At 43.5% G+C, this 24588-nt stretch overlaps 1 protein-coding gene across 4 annotated transcripts in view; it reads left to right on the forward strand.

Moving 5' to 3' along the window:
- Nucleotides 1-24588, forward strand: part of LOC148123226 (unconventional myosin-IXb-like) — an 89942-nt gene that overhangs the window by 24557 nt on the left and 40797 nt on the right. The window contains exons 3-4 of one of the 4 annotated variants that reach the window (XM_087903304.1): nucleotides 20160-20207; nucleotides 22137-22324. In XM_087903304.1, the coding sequence (XP_087759430.1) occupies nucleotides 20160-20207; nucleotides 22137-22187 (99 nt within the window). In that variant the 3' untranslated portion in view covers nucleotides 22188-22324. Of the gene's footprint in view, nucleotides 1-9502; nucleotides 9600-16414; nucleotides 16586-20159; nucleotides 20208-22136; nucleotides 22325-24588 lie in introns of those variants that run through there. The other 3 variants (XM_087903306.1, XM_087903303.1, XM_087903312.1) reach the window with 3 other exon arrangements.

The following is a 24588-nucleotide window of genomic DNA, read 5'->3' on the forward strand; positions in this document are numbered from 1 at the left end:
CCTGTCATCCCAGTGCCTAAGAATTTGAGGCAAGTTTGGCACCATACCCAAAACAGAGTAGCAAATGTCACAGAAGAAATGCACAGGGCCTGTGTGAGTACTGTGGGGGACCAGAGTGTGCTGTCTTGGGGAGGGACTCCCATGGATATGCAGACCAGAGGGAATGGTGCTGTAACATCAAAAAGGTTAGCGTGCTATACAACCATTATGGACAGATTGCAAAAGATCTACACTGACCTCTCCCACTACCAGAAGTCCTGGAGCCACTAGACCAGCATTGACCCTGTGGCCCCAAATCTCTGGAATCTATATGACCAGGTAAAGAGAAGCAGGGTGCAACCCATAGATAAGTAGTCCAGCTTAAGAAGCTGATGCAGGAGAATCATGATGTCCAGGTCAGCTTCAGACACATGGCCAGGTTTGAGACCAGCCTGGGCTATGTGGGATCATTTAGAAACATGAGGAGTCAAGCTGGGCATAGTATCTTGTGCTTTTAATCCCAGCACTCACTCGGGAGGCAGAGGTAGGTGGATCTCTGTGAGTTTGAGGCCAGTCTGGTCTATATAGAGAGTCCCAGGACAGCCAGAGCTGTTACACAGAGAAACCCTGTCTTGAAAAACCAAGAGAGAGTGAGAGAGACTTGTGGAGTGGAAGGTAGGGCACACGTCAGAGGCAGCACATTTCAGTTTTGGGGTGGTGCCTTAGCAACCCATGGTCCACTGGAGTGATGACAGCTAAGAACTTGGTTTGTCTGCTTAGCATTTGCAGGGAAGGGCGATCCATGTAGCAGAGTCCAGGCTGTTGGGGCTAGATAGTGAGGGCCTGTCTGCTACTCTAGTCTGATCCAGATTGCAGGTTCCAGCTATGCAGTGAGAGCCCATCTCTAAAGAAACCAGGAGGCTTCCAGCAGCCTCGGTGATCACAGGGAACAGTATCCCTCCCCACCTCCCCCTTTTGTTGGCAGTGCTCTGTTCAGGGACCTTTGGCTCTGCCCTCTATCTCCAAGATAGCTGTTGCTGAAGCCTCTAAAAGCTGCCCAGTTTTGGTTCTTGTGATACACCTGTATACAGGTTACATTGCCTCTAGGCTCCAGTGGTATCAGGAGTTTCCCAGTCAGATTCCCAGGGATCCTGCACCCACATGCCTTGAAGTTGACTTGGTTGAACTACCTCTCTCTGCTGCCCTCAGTTTCCCCAGTTTCTGGGGGTAGAGCACTTGCTTCTTGGCAGTGTAGGTTGAGAGCAAGGATCTCTTCTGTTCCTGAAGCAGGGGAGCAAGGACTAGGGTGGCAGGTGACAGGACTGGAGCAGTGCAGTTGATGGCCAGTATTGGTAGTGTCCTGAGGTAACATGTCATTCAGGAGAGAGGTGCATGCCTGTCATCCCTACCTCAACAAATGAAAATACTCTGGGGGCCTTGAAATAATTTGGGCCCAGCAAGATGGTTCATTGGGTGATTTCATTGGTGATTGCTGCTAAACTTGAGGACCTAAGTTTAATCCCTGGGACGCACATACTGTAAAGAGAGAATTGACTCCTGCAACTTGTCTTCTGCCCTGTAAGTGCATTGTGCCCCCCCAGCCAATAAGTAAATTAAGAACTTAAATTGCTATTTCACACCCTATACAGACAGTCAGATAAGTCACAACAGCACAACTTTTTAAATGACAGAAAAAGAAAAAATACTTATAAAATATGTGCTGTTTTTTTGAGACAGGTCTCACTATGTAGCCCTAATTGACTTAGAACTCACTCTGTCGACCAGGCTGACCTCAGACTCAGATCTACTTGCCTTTGCCTCCCAGATACTGGGGCTGAAGGTGTGCACCGCTAACTTCTTGGTTCTGCTGCTGTGATGAAGCACCATGACTAAAGCAATTTCAGGAGAAAAGGGTTTGTTTTACTTAGAATTGCACATCAGAGTCCATCACTGAAGGAAGTCGGAGCAGGGACCTGGAGGCAGGGGCTGATGCAGAGGCCATGGAGGGTGCTGCTTACTGGCTTGCTCCATGTGGTTTACTCAGCATGCTTTATTTTTATTTATTTATTTTTGGCTTTTTGAGATAGTTTCTCTGTATAACAGCTCTAGCTGTCCTGGAACTAGCTCTTATAGACCAGGCTGACCTTGAACTCACAGAGATTCAGAGATTCGCCTGCCTCTGCTGGAATTAAAGGCATGCACCACCCCTGCCCTGGCTCAGCCTGTTTTATCATAGGACCCAGAACCACCAGCCCAGGATGGGTACTGCCTACAGTGGATCTGGGCTATCCCACTTCAATCATCAGTCAAGGACATACCCCACAGGCTTGCCTATAGGCCAGTCTGATGCAGGCATTTTCTCAGTCCAGGTCTCTCTTTCCAGATGACTAGCTGTGTCAAGTTGATAAAAAACTCATCAGGACAAGCACTGTGCTTCTGTTTGTTTAATGGTGTCACATTAAACAAATGTAGCTGTAAACCCATAATTCCCCTGAGTCAACCTCCCAAGTGCTAGGCTCACAGGCCTTTGCCACCACATCTGACTCTATACATGTGATGATGCATAATAAACCCTTTAGTTTGTAGACAAAGCTGCTTGTAGTGGTTTGCACCTGTTGTCACAGCACTGCGGAAGCTGAGGTTGGATCGTTTGAGCACTTGAACCCAGAAGTTTGGAGACAAGTCTGGGCTACAGTGTTTAGACTCTCAATGACTATACCCTTGAGGGGCTTGGTTTTAGAAGTTCCAGGTTTTCTTTGCTTTATAATTTTCCTTGTTTTAGAGTGAAGCCAAGGCTGGCCTCTAACATAGTATGTAACTGATAATGATCTTGAACTCCTGATCCTCCTGCCACCATTTTCCAAGTGCTGAGAGAGATGACAGGCATGTCCCACTGCAGGTTTATGCGGTTGTGGTCTAGAACCCAGGGCCTTCACATGCCAGATGAGCCCTAAGCTCCACTCTGTATATAGCCTAGTGCTAGAGACCGTGGGCTCTCCAAGGTAACAGAGGCCACTAATGTGGTTAAGGCATTGGTATGGTGATTCATGACAGGAGATGGCTCAGCAGGCAAAGTGACTTGAAGACCTGGGCTACCATCTCAAGTTGTGGAGCTCCTTTGTCACAGAGAGGACAGCCAATCATGGCCCTTGGTTGGGAACAGGAGGGGCTTGGCTGTAAGGACACCATGGAGACAGTCGGCAGGTACATTGTGGTTATGGGGCTGGTATGTAGCCCAGTTGGTAAGTCAGCAGGTGTGCGGGCTTGGGTCCATCCCCAACACCCTCATCAGGATCTGGGTTTCAGTCCAGTCCCTGGGACTCCTGGCCAATGAGAAAACCTGTTCCAAAAAACAAGGTGGACAAAGCCTGAGGAATGACCCCTGAGCCTGTCCTTTATCTCTGAAGTCATTAAAAAAGCAAACATCGGAGTGAGCTAGGGACATTATTGTCCATAAGAAAGAGAAAACGCCTTGAGACACAGTCAGAGAAGCTGTGGTCTCTGCAGGGAAAGACAGCCTCAAAAATGTGATACAAGCCTGCGCACAGCTGAAGCCAGGCTGGTTCATCTGCTCCCCCTCTCTGTCGTCTCAGGAACCACTTAACTGAGGAGAACCCTAGATGTCCTTTTGTGACATGGACAGGGTTGTAGCTACCAAAGTTTCTTCCCTTCTCTCCTGGCGATTCACAGGGCCTGTGACCTCCGGCCTCCTGGAGACTTTGCACTAACTCTGGCTTGAGGGGATAACCTAGCTAGAACCTGGTTCTCTTTGTTGTGGTAATTCCACTTGTATTCAAGGTCTTAGCAGTGGGCCCTTAGTCTGGCTCCCCAGCTGACCCTGCCCGAGGCGGCGAGAAGGCTTTAATCTTCTCCTCCTGCTTCTGGTTGGGAGGAGGCTTTGCATTTTCGGTCTTTCTAGCCCACTGATATAAATATCTGTCTTGAGTTTAATAAAGTTGCCATTTACTCTTGTAGATGAGCCAGGTCTCTTTGTATGTGTGTCTTCTTTTTAACCCTCAGGAAATCGTCCCTTCTCGTGGGCCCGAGTTCAGGAAGCGCGCAGCCTGGGTCGGGCGTGGGCATCCATTGGAAAGTGCGGACTCCCACACAGGGTCTCAGAATTTTTTAGTGACTCAGCAGGCTAGTGCAGACCTGCTATCCCTGCTGCTCCATGAGCAGAGAGGAAGGAGAATTGTGGGCTAGCCTGTGCTATATAGCAAGTTCAAGGCCAGCCTGGGCTACATGGTAAACTCCTGTAACAGTAGTTATTTGTACCACTGCTGGTGTGTGTGTGTGTGTGTGTGTATGAGTCAGGGCTACCTCAAGAGGTGTGGTCTTCACCTTCCATCTTGCTGAGACAGAGTCTCTGTTTTCTGCTGCCTGGGCATTCTTTCTCTACTCAGACGGTCACACTGTGCATCCAGCTTTATGTTAGTTCTTTATTTTAGAGGTTCAAACTCAACTCCTCACACTTGGGTGGCAAACACTTCACCCACTCACCACTGAGCCATCTTTCTAGCCATACTTGAGATTTTGCTACTGTTCTGTTCTTGGATAGGAATTGGTCCATGTTGGGGGGATTTATCATGGCCTTCAGAGTCCTTGCTACGTTTCCCACGTCATCTATGACTGACACTTGCTGGCTCCCATGGTCAGGGGCACTGAGGGTTGGGGGGCTTTGTGCCCCCACAGTCACCCGGCCTAACCACATCCCTGACAGCTGTAGTGGTTATGTGGGCTTGGGGCCAGCAGCCTTCCTGAGCCTGTGCTGAGCCCTAAGGCTGGAAGAGACCAGAAGGGCCTCTGAGTGGAAATGGGGTATGAAGCAGGCCCTTTGAGAGCCTCCACTTCCTCTTACATGGAGCAAGGAGCTAAGAGCTTTGGGTGATGCTCCTCTTCCTGTCCCTGTATCTGCTGCCATGGCCTTGGTTGTCCTTCTTCATTTGCCAGGTTTTCTCTGTGACTACTGTGACGCGACCTCTGTCCTTCACATCAGCTGTCAAAGCAAGGGGTAACCAGGTCTGACAGCACTCCCCTGTGACCCCAGTGTTCAGGGCTTGGCAGGGTGTCTTCTGAATGCAGGAGTTCAGCGTCAGGTTGGGCAGCATAGAGCAAAGGACTCATCCCAGAAAGCCATAAGGGGCAGGGACACAGGCCACAGAGTGCTTGTCGGAGCTGCAGAGTCCTGGGTTCTGCCCCCGGCCCTGTGTCATTCTGGGTAGGCCTCACCTGTCATTTTAGCACTTGGGAGGCTGAGGCAGGAGGATTCATGCTTACTCAGGACTTGGGGCCAGCCCGGCCTGCATGAGACCCTGTCTCATCAAAGACAAAGGACAAAAGACATTTAAAGTCTCCCACTCGGCTCATACATCCCAGCTGCAGCTGCATAGAATGCCTAGGAACCGTGGGCCTGCAGCCAGAAGTTCACTCATGGCCACAGAAGACAACTAGGGGAGACACTAGAACTTTCTAAGCAAAACCCTAGTTGCTAGTCAGGGGAAAACAAAGTTTTTCGGGTGGTACTACTTCATCCATCCCCCAGTGTGGCTCCTTCATTCTCCTTAGAGGAAGCCACCCCAGGCTCACCTGCACCTTCCAAGTAGAAGGCCTCCCATGAGCACCTCCTACGTGCTTCAGGGGTCTGAAGTTGACAAGAAGAGTGAGTACATCCTGCCTGCATGTGTCTTCAGCCTGGGCTGCGTTTCCTTTTGCTGTAGTTTTGTTTGGTGAAACAGGGTCTTGACTTCATAGCCCAAGATAGCCTGAAACTCACAGTCCTCCTCCCTCAGCTTTCCAGGTGCTAGAATATGACAGACAGGCAGGTAGCACCATCCATAACAGCTGGTGTCTGGAGGAACAGCTGTCACTTGCACCTAGTGGCTGGCCACCAGTCAAGATTTAAGAGGGGGAGCTGGAGAGTGTCATGGACTGGGGGACACAGCCTGTTAATGCTGGGGTGAGGTGAGGCAAGGGTACAGAGTATGTGCTTTGGGTTTTTCTTTTTGAGATAGGATATCATGTAATCTAGGTTGGCCTTGAACTCATTAGAAAATGTGCTTTAAAAAATCTGAGTCTGGATCAGTATGGTGCATACACTTTTAATCCCAGCACTTGGGAGACAGAGACAGGCAGATCTTGAGTTCCAATCCTGCTTGGACTACATAATAAGAACCAAAAATTAAGGGGACAAAGTCAAGCTGGAGAGATCATTGGGCAGTCAGCACACTGGCTGCCCCTGGAGAGGATCCAGATTGATTCCCAGCATCCACTTGGTGTCTCACATCCGTCTGTAACTCCAGTTTGACCTCTGTGTGCCAGGCACACATATGGTGCACAGATAAACATTCAGGCAAATGAGCAAACACATAAAATAAATAAATCTAAATTTTTTGTTTGTTTAAATCTGAGACTGATAGCTCACAACTATAATCCCAGCTGAGGCAGTTAATCAGAAATTTCAAGCCAGTCTGAGCTACACAGTGAGACTTTGACTCTTAATAAAGTGTGTACTGTTGAATAAGTCTGCATTGTGTGTGTCTGTGTGTCTGTATGTGTTACAGCATGTATATGAAGGTCAGAGGACAACTTGAGTCGGTTCCCATCATTCACCTTGTTGAGGCAGGCCTCTTATTTCTGCCACAGGGTCCTGCTTTGCTCGCTTCTGGGCAGTTTTCCTGTGTCCGCCACCCTTGTGGTTCTGCTGCTTTAGCACTCTTCCCAGCCTCCCCTGTGTGCCCTCAGCACCCAGTCTGCCCTGTCTTCCTCTGGACCTATACCCGAAGGTCCAGTATATCTAATCAGAATCTATTTTTAGCAGTGCACAGACTAATATTAGCAATGTGTTTTTTATGTTAGAAAGAAGGAAAACCATGTTTCTGTGAAAGCTGAGCCCTTGCCCTGACACCTTACCTGGGTCTGTGAATTCAGTAGCATTAGCAGAGTGTCCATCCTTGGGCTGGCTTGTCCCTCCAGACCATCCAGTGCCATCCCCTTCAGCCTCTGGGCCAACTCTGCTTTGAGCCACGCAGCATGCCTGTAGCTGGCGTTTCCTCCTCTGTATATCATAGTGTCAACCGGATATTTTTAGCTGGGCTTTGAAAAGCCCATATCACACATGTGAGGTCACCAGGCACAGACAAAATCCTGCAGGGTCATCTGTAATCACAGAACCAGAAAGCAACCTCCCCTTCACCCTGGGGCATTGCTGGTGACTGTCACCAGATTTGGGCCTGACCATCATGTTTAGAGGTCTGCATGGAAAGTTGTCTGTAGTGCTTTAAAAGTGAGCCTTGCCTCTAAGGGATGTGGAAGCAATTTTGGGAACTCATCTGTAGCAACTGCTTAACTTTAGGCTGAGGTACCATGGCAACTTCTCTGAGAAATAGGCTGTCCCAAGTGCAGACACTCCAGCCCCTTGGAGGACAAGATGGGTGGGCCCATTCCTTGCACCCTTTCACGGGGGCTTATGTCCTTTTTGTTTGTTTGTTTCTAAATAATAAGGATCTCTTTGTAACCCAGACTTGCCTAGAATTCATGGAAAGCCTCCTGGCTCTGTTTGCTGAGTCTAGAATCAGAGGCTGACTGGGAGTGGCATCACAGAGTATGGGGAAGAGGCTGGTCCCCACCTGTGTACAAGGCCCAGCCCCAAGGCTAAGCTCATGCCCCATGTGAGCTCATACCTTAGTACGCTGAGTCCCTGGGATTCAACCAAACAAAACCACAGTTTCAGGGCAGAACTTTGGGAGAAACAGTGATCAGACACAGAAAGTTGTCTTTTCCCAGTCCTGCCCCTTGCTGGATTCTTTTGTTTGTTTGTTTGTTTGCTGAACCAACCAGATGGTTTGTTCTAGGACACAGGTAGATAGTAAATAGTTAAGTAAATAAATTAATTACAATGTAATCTCAATGGAAAAAAAATTGGCAGTGGGGACACACACCTATACACTTTTAATCCCAGCACTTGGGAGGCAGAGGCAGGCAAATCTCTTAAGTTTGAGGCAGCCTGGTCTACAGAGCGAGTTCCAGGACAGCCAGAGCTACACAGAGAAACCTGGCTCAAAACAACAACAACAACAAAAATCCCAAAAGAACAAACAACAGCCAGCATGTGCCTCCTATGTAGATAGTAAATATCTCCCAGGATAGACTGTTGTCTGGGCACGGAGGCTGCAGATCCTAGGCTTCAGGCCAGAACATTGCTGAGTGCTAGCCTCCCTCTGTATTGTTAGAGATGGTGGGACCTGCGCAGCAGCTTGCAGGCAGCTCTGCTGAAGTCTCCCCCAGAGTTGTTCCAGCTTTCCAAGTTTCAGGAGGGGCCCCTCTCTGACTCTAGCTGGCCTCCTGCAGGCCAGAAATGTGACACAACAAGCAGCCCCACCGTACACCATGTGCAGTGATAGCCCCAGGGGAGAATGAGTGCTTGTCCTCCATGCATGAGGCCCTGGGTTCCACCTCCAGCAATGCCAACATACATACATACATACATACATACATACATACATACATACGTGGGTGGGTGGAACTCCATTTCCGGTGTCCACAGAAAGAGGCTGAGGAACTCGTTCTGTGAGACCTTAGCAGCACCCCTGCACCCTTTGCCTGCTACAGGAATAACAAGCTGGTTTCACACAGCCCATTCTAAACCTGCCCTCACTTGACTGTTGAGAATGTGGTGGATCACAGAGTCGTCAGGTATCGAGACTGTCTGCTCTAGACATTCAGAGACTCCAAACACTATAACTTGTAAGGTTGAGTCCTTTGAGCTGCTACCTATGTGGTCCCTTATGGAGGCCTCAAAGTCCCCAGCTGCCACCCAGCCCCTGAAGGCCCCTTCTCAGCATGGGTCCTCACTGCTTTGCTGCTTGGCCCAGAGCTTATTGTTTTCAGATGGTCTCACGGTGTAGCCCTGTCTGGTCTCAAGCTCTCTATGTAGACCGGGCTAGTCATGAACTGTTAAAATCTCCGTGTCTTCCTGCTGAGTGCTGGGATTAAAGATATGGGCCACTAGGCCTGGTCCTTGACTCAGGTTTTACTAAATGCTTGGTAATTCCTGATTGTTTACTCTTGACTTTTGGGGGCCTACATGTAGTGACCAGCACTAGCTCAGCTGTTCTTTTGAAGCATCACAGCTGTTGAACACCTGGTCCTTCATCCCAGGACAACACCTGGCCCTTTACTGTCCCAGAAGAACACATGGTCCTCCACCATCAGGCTTCTTTGTGGAATTTCCCTTTGGAAGCTGTGGCAACTAAAGAAAACTATAATTATAACTATCTATTCTTCAACTCCATCAAAGACTCCAGAAGGATATAATATTACTTAAGTAAACAGGAAATGCATTATAAACAACTTCTAAAACTCTAGAATTGACAGAGACATCTCACTGCCTGGACATTTGCCCAAAGTTCTTCTGTACCATTGGGGTATCCATCTTTAGCATACAGGCCCATAGTATTTCAGCAGATTTTTCCATGAAGCTGGAAATTTCAAAGACAGTTCAGTCACTTTCTTCTGTGTCCTGCAGAATGTCTCGCAGACTCTTTCATGAAGCTGGAACCCTGAAGGACTAGGACTATCTCACCTTTAGGCAAGTTCAGCAGTCATTTCTCTGTGAGTACTGTATGTCCGTGAATCAGTCCAGGCAAGAGCAGTTTCTTGCCCAAATGGCTAAGGAGCCTTTTCGATGCCCATCTTCCTCTCTAAGAAGCTTGGTGCTGCCAGGAGCACATATGTCTCACTGTTATGAAAAGTCCTAAATTTTTAAAACATTTTAATGCCATGTTCTGAAAGTCTCTGAAAGATATGAAGAATCCCTATTCATCTGAAATACTTCTCTGTACATCTAGAAAAATCTAACTAACATGACTACAAACTTGGCTATTATAGAGGATTATCTATTAACCTATATTTCTTAATTATACATTACATTTTTAAATGAACTACACAATCACAACACCTCAATCAAGATATATATATATATATATATATATATATATATATATATATATATATATATAACAAGATTGACCTTAAATTTATATCAGTAAACTAAGAGCCATACCAATGTAAATTATTCATATCTAAATCAGGGAAGTGAGTTGATTTATGGGTGGGCAGGTATACTGAAGATTCCCAAGTATGTCCGTGGGTAGACGTGGACTGGATGATCATCTGTGAGTGGGTAGATTCAAGGGTGCGTGGATGGTAAGATGTGTGCACAGATGGATTCCTGAGTGGGTAGATAGATTTTTGGTAGGTATGTTGATGGGTGCTTGGCTCATGGAGTGGCTAATGGGTTTGGGGTGGTTGGAAATAGGTGGCTGAATAGAGTGACGGGCTGGTGAGTAGGTGGGTGGGAGGATATGTAGCTCAGGGCTGGGTGTATCTATTGGTAGACAGAAGGTTCATGGGCTGGTAGGTGAGCAAGCAGACATACCTATGGAGCAGTGCTTACAAGGGTATATGGAACAGCAGATCATTGGCAGGTGAATATGAGGATGTTAGGTAGGGGTGGGTGGAGGTTTCATTCTGGTGGCCTGCAACCTAGTTACTCACAGGCTTGTGCTATGTGGCAGCAGATGCACCTTGAAGCGCTGCAGCACAGTGAGGTTTGCCACAGTCCAAGGATTCACATCCTTCTGGCTGTCAAGGCTGTGGACAGTTGTCCATTGATAGTTCACATTGGGTGTGGAAGGGAGGATCTGAGCCTCTGATGGGGTGCAAGCTCTGCTGGGGTGCAAGTTGAGAGGCTCTTGGTGAAGGTCAAGTCAGCTCTTGGCCCTTGACTGCATATTCTTTGCTTGACTTCAGCCCCAACGTATCTGCCTAGGGTTCAGCTGTACCCTGAGTTCTGCCACCTAAGCTGGGTACCCATGCTCGGATGCTCAGATGTCCAGCTTCCACACAGTCTCTATCACAGCATCTGGATCACGGGCTAAGTAAATCTCTCTAATGACTCCTGTGGGCTTTGGGGCATTATTAGGGTAGATCTGGTCTCTGGAAGCCAACACCGCAGTACAGTTACAGTTGATCAGGTAACCAGGGTGTCTGTTGAGTAGCTAACAAGGGGGCAGCATATACAAGAGTAGTCAGGACCCTGGAAGGCCAGTGAGGGTGGCATGGATTTCATAGTGCTGTTAAAATGCCACACAACTTTAGACTTACAAATCATTTCCTTTGGAACTTTCTATTTCTTAATTTCTAAGCTCTGGTAAATAAAAACTACTAAAGCAGGACATGAGCGGATAAATAAGAACCTAGTTAGGTCACATGCGCAGGTCTGTCAAGTGCACTGACTGGCCTAGTACAATAGCCAAGCTGCCCTTCCCTTCCGAGGGCTCCCAGCAAGCTGCCCTGCTCAAGTGCTAGTCTTGGGTTCAAGAAAGGAGTTTCATGTTGGCCAGTATCCATGATCTAGTCTAGCTTCCTGGCCTCGGAAATGCCACAGCCTTGTGCTACACAGGCTGCCACGCAGGGCTGCCTTTGCCTGCTGTGTCTGGTTATATTTCTGTCACTATTTCTTCACAAAACCAAGGAAGGGTCAGGGCCGTTCTGAGTCCAAGTTCCTCATTCCTGAGGCTTCAGTTTCCTGTGAGTGCAGATTGACCCAGAGGAGGCCTCTCCTCTCACAGGATGCCCTTACTGGCCTCAGACCTTTAAAACCAAACATTAGGCTGGGTGTGGTGGCACGTACCTTTAATTCCTGCACTCAGGAGGCAGAGGCAGGTGAATCTCTGTGAGTTGAAGGACAGCCTGGTCTACAGAGTGATTTCCAGGACAGCCAGGCCTACACTGAGAAACCTTGTTTCCAAAACAACCAACCAACCAAACAAACAAACAAATTAGAGGCTGGCTGCTCCTGCAAGGACCCAAGTTAAACTCTGGGTGCCAAAATGGGACTCACAACTGACTGTAACTCCAGTCCCAGGGGACCTGACGCCCTCTTCTAGCCTCCATGGGCACTGTACTTGCCTGGTGCCTAGACACACATACAAACAAAATACTTATATACATAAAATTAAATTCAGTGCCAAAAGGGGGGTTATTTGGGGGTCAGGTAGAAACCTGGCACAAGAATCTCCCAAGAATCTACAAGGATGGCCCCATCTTAAAACTCCTAGCAATAGCAGATATGTAGCCTGAACTAACCTTCTCCTGTGACCAGATTAGTACCATGTAATAAGAAATTACAGACTAAAGCTAAATCAAGTTTGACCAAATTCTAGGCTCAAAGATTGGGTGCCACATCCTTTTCATTAGTATTGTGTATTGAACTTGATACTCTGAGCATGCTAAGCTTGTGTTCCATCATTATGTAGACCCATAATGATGGTAGCTCTTAAAAATGTGTATACAGATGTATACCTATTTCTGTTATATGCAGGGATGGAGCTTACTTACCAGAGTTAGGAGATAAGGGAGGATGGATGACCACTTACAGTGAACTGTTTTGTCACCCTACGTTAGAATCACATACATACATTTCTTTATTTGTTGAGATCATAGTTCATCATCAGAAAACTGAATTTATCTTAAATTTGACTGATAAATAATAGAGGTGTTGATGAGCTGGCATATGGATATGAGTGTTTTAGCTGTGCTAAATGTCAGTGTTAGAAAAATTTATCCCTCTACCTACAGAATTCCCCTTGGTTACACAGGCCTTGAGTGAGGTCTTCCATGATGAGGGGTCACCCAGAATACAGTATGACTTACCACCTCTTTGCCTCTGGCATATTTTATTTCCTCACTCCACATTTGTTTCTGTTCAATCTCGAGGTCTTTGGCTAATTTATTAATGGTCTGTTGCAACTCATTTTTTCATGATTTATTTTCTCGATGTCTGCAACCGAGTACTTTTGGTTATCAACTATATTCTGTAGCCGAGCATTCTCCTCTCTCATTGCTTCACATTCTAATTCTGCAAGAGAAGAAACAAAATCTTTCAATTTTTTTTTTAAAATACTCTACAGAGAACCTGATGGCACCATTTATGATTGTTTTATTGTTGAATATATGTATATGTATATGTATATATATATACATTCTTTCTTATGGATAAGTGATCCTACCTCATTAATGACACAAGCCATATGAGTAGAGCTATAGGTTGATATCTTCCATGTTTGCCTTACTAGTTTTAAAAAAAGGGTCTGACAAATTGTGGCTCCATCCAAAGTTAAATTTAAAACTTATAAACAGTCATAGGTAAACATTTTTATGTTCATTTTAAATGCTTCTAATACTCTTTTACAAATTTGAACTATTCAGAAATGTGGTTTTTACACAATCGTTGATAAACTCTGAGCTGGATTAAGTAACTTTATGCCTCTATTATATCTCTGCACTAAAGCAAGATAGATCTACAGAATCTAAGTATGTCCTACTCAATTGCAGTCTTAAATGGTTTTAAGTAATCAAGGAAGTTAACCAAGTCAGAGAATTAAAACAAATGACAGATGATATTACTCTCTCATCTACTCAGCTGGCAATTTTTGGATGCAATATTCTCCTAAGAATAAGGAGGTGCCGAAGTGGTGTGGTTGGTAAAGAGTCTGTGGTGTGAGAAAAGGAGGGCCTGAGTTTAGATCCAGCACCCACATAAAAGTTGGTCATTGGTCGCGCATCTGTGACTCTCATGTTATGGGTGGAAGGTGAACAGACAGAGATCCCTAGAGGTTAGTGGCCGCCAGCCTACCTGAACAGATGAGCACCCAATTTAGAGAGATGCCATGTTTCAAAGTAAGGTGCAGAGGGATCAAGGAAGACTTAGGTATTAATATCCATGTTCCACATGTATGCATTTACCGCACATGTACATAAACACACACGTAGACATACGTATGCCACTTTCTATTCACTCACAAAAAGAAGATATGTACTAATTCTTTTGATTATGTGTAAAGAAAATAATAATATTAGTATTGATTTAATTACATTGGGATTAAGAGAATAGTCTATGATATGGAAAAGCAAAGGACATTGGTCATGGGCTAAGAAAACAGTGAGAGTTCATTTAGAGCAAACACAATATGCACAATTGGAGTATTTTGTATAAACTTGATTTTAGTATATACTATGTGACAATTATAAGCCTTGGTTTTGTAGATGATCAGAACTACATAGACTAAGGGTTACATCCAAAACTCTATAGACATCTTCACAACTTACATATAATAGACATTCAGAGTGACATAAGGAAGGAAGAAACTGCAGAATTCTAGGAAAACTGAAGCTCTGCTTATATTTATTTTAAAACTGTAGTTTGATGGCTCTGTGAATTAAGTCAACTTCTGCTCTATTTCTGGCATCACAGAAGTTAGTAAGTACTATGTGTCATAGTATTTTCCAAAAGCTTAACTGGAGTTGGCATGTGCTCCTGAATCCAATGTTAGGAAGACACAGGACACTCAGGTGCACCTTTTGCCATGCTGTTGCGTGTAGAGGATGGTGCACATGCAGCTTTGCACTTTGTTTTCAATCCGTTCCAGCTGTGGACTTCCTTACATGGCACTGATAGAGGCTATGACAGTTACAGGCAACAGAAGGAGGCAGAGATCAAGAGTCTAGCTGGTTAGGGCCAGTAAGATGCTCAGCAGGCAGAGTCCTTGCTGAGCAAGCCTGCCAAACTGAGATGGGTACCCAGAACTATGTAAAACTGCAAGGAGAGAATGGACTGCAAGAGTTGTCCTTTTACCTCCACTTGTATCCTGTGGCATGTCCTCACACAGATAACATACACAACCATCTGTGACTCCAGTTGCAGCAGATTTGACACCCTCTTCTGGCCTGAAGGTATCAGGTCAACATGTGGTACACATAAAATTAACATACACTTAAAACTTAAAAAAAAAAGAGCTGGACAGTAATGGCATACACCTTTAATCCCAGCACTTGGGAAGTGGATCTCTGTGAGTTGAAGGCCAGCATGGAATACAAAGAGAGTTCCAGGACAGCCAGGACTACACAGGGAAACCCTATCTCAGAAGAACAAAAGAAACCAACAAACCAAAACAAAGAAAGAAAAAGAAAAGAAAATAGAAAAGACAAAGAAAGTGAACAGAAAGGAGAAGGGTGTGGTGGCAATTAGTCATTCTAATATTTGGAGGCAAAATTCTGAGTCTGAGGTGAGCTTGGGCTATGTAGTAGTACACCCCGCTGGAGGCTGGGGCCAATATAAAACCAGCATGGGATACAAATATAGTTTTAAAAAAGGAAAATAAAAGAGGATGCAGAGAAGAGACAGTAAGAAGATGGAGGTAGAGTTTAGAGTGATGTGGACATAAACCTAGGTATGCTGTCAGCCATAGAAGCTGGAAAAACAGATTCTTCCTGAGTCCTCTGGTAAGCACATACTTATTGGCTCTTGAATTACATTTGGCGCTATGAGAGAAAAAATAATTATTAATTGGTGCAGGACAATTGTCTATATTCTGTCAATTATGTGTTTTATATAACCGCTGATCGGCCAGAAGCCAGGCAGGAAGTAGAGGTGGGTCAAGGAGAACAGAAGAATTCTGGGAAGGAGGAAGCCCATTCCTCCTCAGTCCTGTCCCAAACACAGAAGAAGGAAGAAGTGATGGCCCCGCTGAAGAAGGTATCGAGCCATGTGGCTATCATAGATAAGAACAATGCGTTAATGTAAGTTATAAGAGTTATTAAGAAGCCTGAGCTAAGGGGCCAATCAGTTTATTATTACTATAGACCTCTGTGTGCTTTCTTTGGGGATAACTGGCTGTGGGACCTGTTGGGAGGACAGAAACCAGGCAGGATGAAAACCCAAACAACAATTACTATTTTGTTGTTTTTGAAGACAGGGTCTCACAATACAGCTCTGGCTGTCCTGTCACTCATTTTGTAGCCCAGGCTGCCTTCAGACTCACAGAGATCCACCTGCCTCTGCTTCCCATGTGCTAGGATTAAAGGTGTGTGCTACTGCGCCTGGATGAATGAGCTATACTGACAACTTGATAACTACTACAGAAAGTTATCAAAGAAGGAAAGGTCACAGCTGTTTATATAGGCCCGTAGGCCAAGCTACATGATCCCGTACCTCTACTTACATAGTCTCCCAATTTCTTCATCAAGACCACCTAGTTGCTGGTCTAGGACGGACGATTGTGACTCCAAACTCTTCATGTATGCTTTATACTTTTGAACATCTTCTTGCAAGGAAGTTTTCAGTTTCTTCAATGATTCTAGGTGATTCTTGAAGAAAAAAACATACCAAGTTAGTTATTTTTTCCAAGAAATAATCTTTATTTTAAAGAAAACAATACTATTTACACTTATCTTAGAGGAAGTCAAAAGAACTAAAAAAAGAACTTTGGTATTACTCCTATCACATAATAATTTAATGAAAAGACTTCATTTTATAATAGGGAAAGACCAAGGATAATGTAGAAACTCATATACTTAATATCTGATTACTTTTCAGAACAATCTGCATGCTCCACTAATAAAACCAAGATAAAGATTCTGCTACCAGGTTTGGAAAGTTGGCTCAGGGTTACGAGCGCTGCCTGCTTTCACAGGACCTGGATTCAGTTTAACAACTCTCTGTATCTTGATTTCAGATTGACATCTTCTTCTGTTTTCCACAGGCACTGTGAGTATGTGGTACACAGATATGCATGTAGGCAAAATACCCATACATATTAAAATAAACACCCACAATGTCATCTTGCTTTTATAAAATCATGCATGTTACAGTATACTCTATAAGCCAGTTTGTTACCACCGTGTTTTCACTACCTAAACTCAGGAACTCTTGAGAACAGTATTCCTTGCAAGTAAATACCCCAGGGACCTTGTTCAAAGGGTGGTTTGTGCCTTATGTAAACAGGCAGAAAGCTTTCATCATATTCCCAGCACCATTAGTCCACGACTAGTAGACCACAAGAGAAAACAAAGCACCAAAGATATCACACATGGCTTCACTGAAAGTCTATACTATCTTACGTTTAAGAAACTTATTGTTTAACCCGTTTTAAAACACCTTCCATAAGAGGGTCTTTTCAAACAGGCTCAAGAGTCTAAAGAGCTGTCAAGTGAGTTCAAAAACATGGTTACTAACCAGTTCTTTTTCTCTTTCTTCCTCTGATCTTGCAATCTGTTCATTGAGTTCTTTGTTTTCTCCTGCTAATGACAGGTGCAGGACAATTGTCTATATTTCATAAATTATGTTTTAAATAATTGCTGATAGGCCAGTAGTTAGGCAGGAAATATATGTGAGGCAACCAGAGAGGAAGTAGAGGTAGGTCAATGAGGACAGGAGAATTCTGGGAAGAGGGAAGCTACCTCTTCAGTCCTGTCCAGACACAGAAGCAAGATGTGACTTAGCCACTGAAAAAGGTACTGAGCCACGTGGCTATCACAGATAGGAATAATGGGATAATATAAGTTATAAGAGTTAATAAGAAGCTTGAGGTAATGGAACAATCAGTGTATAACTAATGTAGATTTCTGTGTGACTTCTTTGGGACTTAATGATTGTGGGAAGTGGGCAAGACAGAAACCTTGCCAACAAATAATACTTTTCTCTTTGTCATTTATGATCTCCCATATTTAAGCCTTCTGTGTGCTGAGGTTATGAGAGTGTATTACCATACCCAACGGTTTATTACATTTAGCACAACTACTTTTGGAAGTGGTAACTGAGCTAAGTAACAATATGCCTAACGACAGCAGCCAAAACAAAATAAACCAGAACAACCTACATGCAGTATTTTAAGAGTCAATATGTGCAAATCCTGTAGTCTCAACTACTTGTGAAGCCAAAGAAGGTTTGTGAGGTCAAGGCTTTCCTTGAGTACAGAGCAGTTTAAGGCCAGTCTGAACAATTTATGGGGACATTTTGGCATGAGGTGCCGGGAATTCAAGCTCCAGCAATTCCCTAACCCCTCTGCTCACCATATAGTTATGTATATGTTTGACAAATACTTACATTAAAGTTAGAAGCAGGTGGAAAAGGAAGTTGATCTATAACACATATACTAGTTCCAATACATTTCTTTATTCTTGTTTCTGTTTTTTCCTTCCTTCCTTCCTTCCTCCCTTCCTTCCTTCCTTCCTTTCTTTCTTTCTTTCTTTTTTCCTTTCCTTCTGTTTTTCTTATTGAGACAGGTCTCACTATGTTGCCCAGGCTAGTCTGGGATTTATTATACAGAACAGGCTGGCCATGAACTCACAGAGGTCTGCCTACTTCTGCCTCCTGAGTGCTGGGATTAAAGGGATGCACATGGTTAAATTAGCAATTTTCAGTTAACATTTTACAATTTTTGTGTTTAGTAATTTAGAAAGTTATAAGGTCATTTCAATAGCAGGCACACTCAGTATCTTTTTTAAAGGTCAGTTTTTAAAAAGGTTTATTTACTTATTATGTATTTAATCTTCTTTCTCCCTGTAAACCTCCATGCCAGATGAGTGCACCAGATCACATTACAGATGGTTGTGAGCCTCCAGGCGGTTGCTGGGAAATGAACTCAGGACCGTTGGAAGAGCAGTCAATGCTCTTAACCTCTGAGCCATTTCTCCAGCCCCAGAACTATTTTATTTTACTAAAAATATTTTCCTTTAGATTGATCAAATTTATAAGCATTTTGCTTGGGAATGGATTTCCATAGTGTCAATCACAGCATTTGAAAGCAAAGCAGGGACATCTCTTTGAGTCAGGAGCAGCCTGTTCTACATAGAAAGTTCTAGGACGGTCAGGAATATGTAGTAAGATTTTGGGCAACCTTGCCAAGGCCACTTTTGAGGCCGTCTCCATGACATACAGTTACCTGACCCCTAACCTCCAGAAAAAGACTATCTTCATCAAGTCTCCTTATCGGGAATTCCTTGACCATCTGTGAAAACTCACAGCAGAGGCTCTGCTCAGAGGACATAGGCTTCAGCTCTGGCCACCACATGAGGGATCTTACACAGGAAAAATTAATGAATTAAATCTGGTTTTAAAAAAATCAAACTCAGAATTTTCCTAGAAAACAAAAGACAACTTCTATAAAAGAATACCTTTTAGTGAAGAATATAGAAGCATCCTCTTTATATATTGTTAATAGTAATATATAGTACCTTATTATGTTTTATACCATCTTCACTGTCTTGTCCCCAAGCCTGCCCATCATCAAATACAGGTGCTCTTTCTTTCATGGCATGATAAATCTAATTACTACACAAACAACAAATTAGATTAGTGGAGCTGATAGTTTGTAAAATTCATTCTTTTTTAAAGATTTGTTCTTATATATACAGTGTCCTGTGAGGTCAGAAGAGGGCACTGGACTTCCTGTAGCTGAAGTTACAGGTAAAATTAGAGCTACCTGGAGTGGGTGCTGGGACTCTGGTTCTCTGGAAGGGTAGGTAGGAAGTTGTCTTAACCAAGTCATTTCTCAAGCCCCTTGCTAACATTGTTTTTAGACAGGGTCTTAATCTAAAGCAATAGAATGGAGCCCCTCCTGGTGAAGGTGGTATTCTCTAACAAAATACTATTTCTGAGCATTGTTCAGGGCACAGGAAGTCCAAACCAGACCCCAATCAAAATTTATTTTGGAGCACATGCAACCTTGTCATTTAGTCTCTAAAAGAGATGTGGCCATGGTCAAACTGCCGCTATGCAGACTGTGTGCTAAGTGAGCAAAGAGGCACAGTGAAGAATGAGAGAAACTATAAAGCCACTTATAAAACATTATGAAGCAATTTAAAATCAGAGCAAAATAACAAATAGTGGAAAAATAGAGGCCAACAATCATATACTATATATGGAGGTGAAAAGAATGATTACATTTTCAGAACTGGAGAGAGGGCTCAAATTGTTAAGAGTACTTGGTGCTTTTCTTGAGGACTCAAGTTCATTTCCCAGCTTACATGTTGCATGGCTCACAAATGCCTGTGATATTGGTTCTAGGGGACCCAAAGTTCTCTTCTGGCCTCACACAGAGATTCACACACATAAATAAATAAAAATAACATTTTAAAGGAATATTTTCAATTCTTCCTACAACCATTATGTCAGGATCTTATATGTGCTTAGACAAGCTCCCTATCACTCTGTTCCATCATCAGCCAGCAGCAACTTTATGTGGGATGTTAGGAGTGAATTAACAGGCTTATGAATACTAGACGAGCAACTTATCACTGAGCTATTCTTAAGTTCTCTTTTCCTTTTTGTCTTGACACAGGATCTAACTTCCACAGGCTGGCCTCAACCTCTCTTTGTAGAAGTACCTGTAAGTAAAGGAACCTGTGATTCTTCTGCCTTAACTTCCTAAGTAGATGAGATTACAGGCCAGAATCACTAAGCCTGGCTTCAAAAGCCATTTTTGAGATGATAGCAGATCCACTTTTTTAGGGAAAACAGTACCTTTTATTTGAATATATCATGACTAAATAACAAAAACCCCTTTCTTTGTAAACAGTGGTAGTAATAGAAAATAATTTAGAATGGGGTAAAATAGTTCATTAGGAGTAGTGAGATAAGAAAGTCTTGAAATATCACTACAAGTCTCAGCATTAATAACTTAGAAATATAGTTAAGAAAACATCAAAACAAAAGGAACTTAAAAATATGGTACTTGATATTAAGAAAGCTATTATCTTACTGAAGAAACAGGAATTAATAAATGAGAAAATTAAGACTTCCCCACATGATAATGTTGAATATTGTCAAGGTGGGAATTTTTCCCTAATGTTTCTGAATGCAATTTGAAACCAATGAGGAAGGGGTAAACAAAACACAGAATCTTCAAAGGCATCATCAGGACTGGGAAGGGAGGTTCAGCTGAAGAGTATTTACAAAGAATAAAAGAGGCTCAAACTCTAACATGCAGGAACATATACCTAGGGAACACCAAGTCAAGTCCAAAAACAACAACAACACAAAACAAAAAACAAACTAACAAACCTGGATAGAATGCCAAGGACTGGTGGTCACAGTCAAGACTATCAGTGAAATAGTTTCTATTCCAAAATGGTGAACCAAAACAAACACTCTCCATATCCCAGCCATTCCTTTCCCAAAGGAAAAGCAATCTGACAAAAAAAACCAAACCAAACCTAACAATACCCATTCCCAAATCTTTGGCTCTGTTTGAGACAGAAGGGACTTGATGCAAAAGGGTTCAAATTAAATGCTGGCTTAAAACCTGGATGCAGTGGCACATACCTGTAGTTCCTGCTATTTACTAGATTGCAGTGGGAAGATTATTTGACCCCAGAGTACAGACTAGGCAACATGGTGAGATTCACTCTCACAGAAACCAACCAACCAACAAACCAAAGAAGAAAATTTTCAAATCAATAGAAAAAAACACATAGCGAAATATAGAACTAAGAAAACAAACAGCTTTAAAGTTTTCACAAAGGTAGACTTTAAAACAGTAATGCCTCTACATAGGCATGCAATGCTCACACATGGCTGCATAGAGACAGGGTTTCTATGCTTAGACCAGGCTGTCCCTGAACTCAGAGATCTGCCTGCCTCTGTCCTGAGTGCTAGGACTAAAGGAGTGGGTGTACCATCACATCTGGAGGCTGAGTAATTTTAATTGCTATAGGTTCCATGGAGGAATATTTGTTAGTATGTAGAAAAAAGAAGCTGCTACATGAAGACAACAAGAAGATTAACATGGCACTGTTTTACAGAAAAAATTATTTACTTAAAAAATGTAGTACACTCTAAAATAAGTACGGTAAACATGTTAGGCAACATTAAGTCATGTGCTATACTTTTATATGGCTGCAGCACAGGATAATATCAGCAATACCAGAGATGAGCAATTTTGCAATGGCTCCATCACTAAGTGACAGAAATTAGTTCATATCTGTCATAATCTTATGGGACCACCATGCCATTCATCAATGACTGTGACCCATGACTGTACACATTTTTAGAGTAAACAGGACTTTGAAACCTATGTCCAGGGCTGAAGTGCACCTCAATGTTAGAGCCACCCATGGTGCAACTCCTAATACCACAAAACCAAATAAAAGTATATCCAAAGAAAATGACATAAAAGTTATTTGTAAGTTGGAGAATATTCATTCTATATTTTCCTATTTTTGTGATTACTAATGATTTCATTTTTAAGAAAGGAGAAAATGAATTTTGCAATGAAACATTATGTGGGTTCATGTTTTTCTAAACTCTAACACCACAGGAAAAGAATCTGTCAAGCAGAACTTCTCCCTGCTCACCGTTTTTACACTAACAGTTTGAAGAACTTCAAATCCAACGTGCTTTGAAAGCAGAAGCAGGTTTTGAGACAAGTTGCAAAAGTCAGATTGGGAAAGAAATAGAAAATCATTGTGAGGAAAAACAAAACAAAACTAAACTAAACATTTAAAGGTAAGATATAAACTATCAATCAAGTACCTTGATGAAGTCTATCAGCCATACTAAGGCTGACACAATGTGAGGCCAGGTATGAGGGGCTCCCACTGCGTACATGGAGCTCTTGGACAGTGCAAAGGGATACCTATGAGAAACAGGAAGATAAGGAGCAACCATATTAGCAAGCATAAAGGCTACAGTAAAGGTGTATTTTAAAGATGCACATTCAGCTGCTGAGAAGATATTTTCGTCTACTCTGAAGATTTTATTCATCAATAATTTTTGTATCTTTTTTTTTAAAGTAAATTTTATTAAATTATAAAAGTTTCCATTTCCGCCCCTCTTCCCAACCCCCTCCCACTACCCCCACTCCCTCTCCTCCTCCCTCTTCGACCCTTAGGGCAGTCAGGGTTTCCTGCCCTGTGGGAAGTTCAAGTTCCTCCCCCCTCCCTCCAGGTCCAGTAGGTGAGTGTCCAAACTGACTTGATCCCCAAAATCCAGTATATGTAGAGGAAACAGGTCCCAGTGTCATAGTCAATGGCTTTTCAGAAAGACTTCAGGCCAGCCACATTCAGAGAATCCGGTCAAATTCCGAGAATCTGGTAAGAACACTTCCTCGTTCAGTCCCAGTCCAACTGGCCTTGGTAAACTCTCATTAGATCCGTTCCATTGTATCAGTGGGTGATAGCATCCCTCGCAGTACTGATTTCGTTTTTCATGTTCTTCCTCCTTCTGTTCCTCATTTGGACCTCGGGGGGCTCAGTCCGGTGCTCCAATGTGGGTCTCCGACTTTATCCCCGTCCTTCGCCAGATGAAGGATCTATGGTGACAAGCAAAATATACATCAGTATGGTTATGGGCCACGGCCGATTCAGGCACCCTCTCCTCTGTCCAGAGAACAATCTGGGGGATCTCTCCTTGGACCTGGGATCCCATATATAATCAAGTCTCCTGTAAACCCTAAAATGACTCCCTTAGTTGAAACATATTCTTCCCTAATCCCATATTCATCCTCCCTCCCTCCCCCCCCATCCCAGGCCACCGAGCTTTCCCCGTTCCTCCCCTACTCCCTTCTCTCTAACCCTCTCCCCTTCCATCAACCCTCCCACCCCCCCATGCACCCGAGGTTACCTGGGACTCTTGACTATTTCCTACCTCCTGGTGGATAGGTAAATAATCTTCATCAGGTTCATCTTCTTATTTAGCTTCTCTAGGATCACGAATAATAGGCTCAAAGACCTTTAATTATGGTTAGAATCCACTAATGAGTGAATACATACCGTGTTCCTCTTTTTGGGTCTGGCTCACCTCACTCAGTAAAGCGTTTTCTATTTCCATCCATTTGCATGCAAAATTCAAGATGCCATTGTTTTTTACCGCTGAGTAAAACTCTAATGTGTATATGTTCCACACCTTTTTTAACCATTCTTCTATTGAGGGGCACCTAGGCTGTTTCCAGGTTCTGGCTATTACAAATAGTGCTGCTATGAACATAGTAGAACAAATGCTTTTGTAGTATGTTAGGGAATCTTTAGGGTATATTCCCAAGAGTGGAATTGCTGGGTCCTGAGGGAGGTTGACTCCCAGTTTCCTGAGAAACCGCCACACTGATTTCCACAGTGGCTGCACGAGTTTGCATTCCCACCAACAATGGATGAGTGTTCCCCTCACCCCACATCCTCTCCAGCATAGGCTATCATTGGTGTTTTTGACTTTAGCTATTCTGACAGGTGTAAGATGGTATCTCAAAGTGGTTTTGATTTGCATTTCCCTGATCGCTAAGGAGGTTGAGCATTACCTTAAGTGTTTTCTGGCCATTCGAAGTTCATCTGTTGTGAATTCTCTGTTAAGTTCAGTACCCCATTTTTTAATTGGGTTAATTAGAGATTTAGTGCCTAGTTTCTTGAGTTCTTTGTATATTTTGGAGATCAGTCCTGTGTCTGATGAGGGGTTGGTGAAGATCTTCTCCCAGTCAGAAGGCAGCCTTTTTGTCCTACTGACAGTGTCCTTTGCTTTACAGAAGCTTCTCAGTTTCAGTAGATCCCATTTATTCATTGTTTCTCTTATTGTCTGTGCTGCTGGGGTCCTACTTAGGAAGAGGCCTCCTGTGCCTATATCTTGTAGACTACTTCCCACTTTCTCTTCTATCAGGTTCAAAGTGGACGGATTAATGTTGATGTCTTTAATCCATTTGGACTTGATTTTTGTGCATGGTGATAGATATGGATCTACTTTCATTTTTTTACAGGTTGACATCCAGTTATGCCAGCACCATTTGT

The sequence above is a fragment of the Myodes glareolus genome, chromosome 1, assembly GCF_982192425.1.
Source record: "Myodes glareolus chromosome 1, mMyoGla1.1, whole genome shotgun sequence".
Taxonomy (NCBI): domain Eukaryota; kingdom Metazoa; phylum Chordata; class Mammalia; order Rodentia; family Cricetidae; genus Myodes; species Myodes glareolus.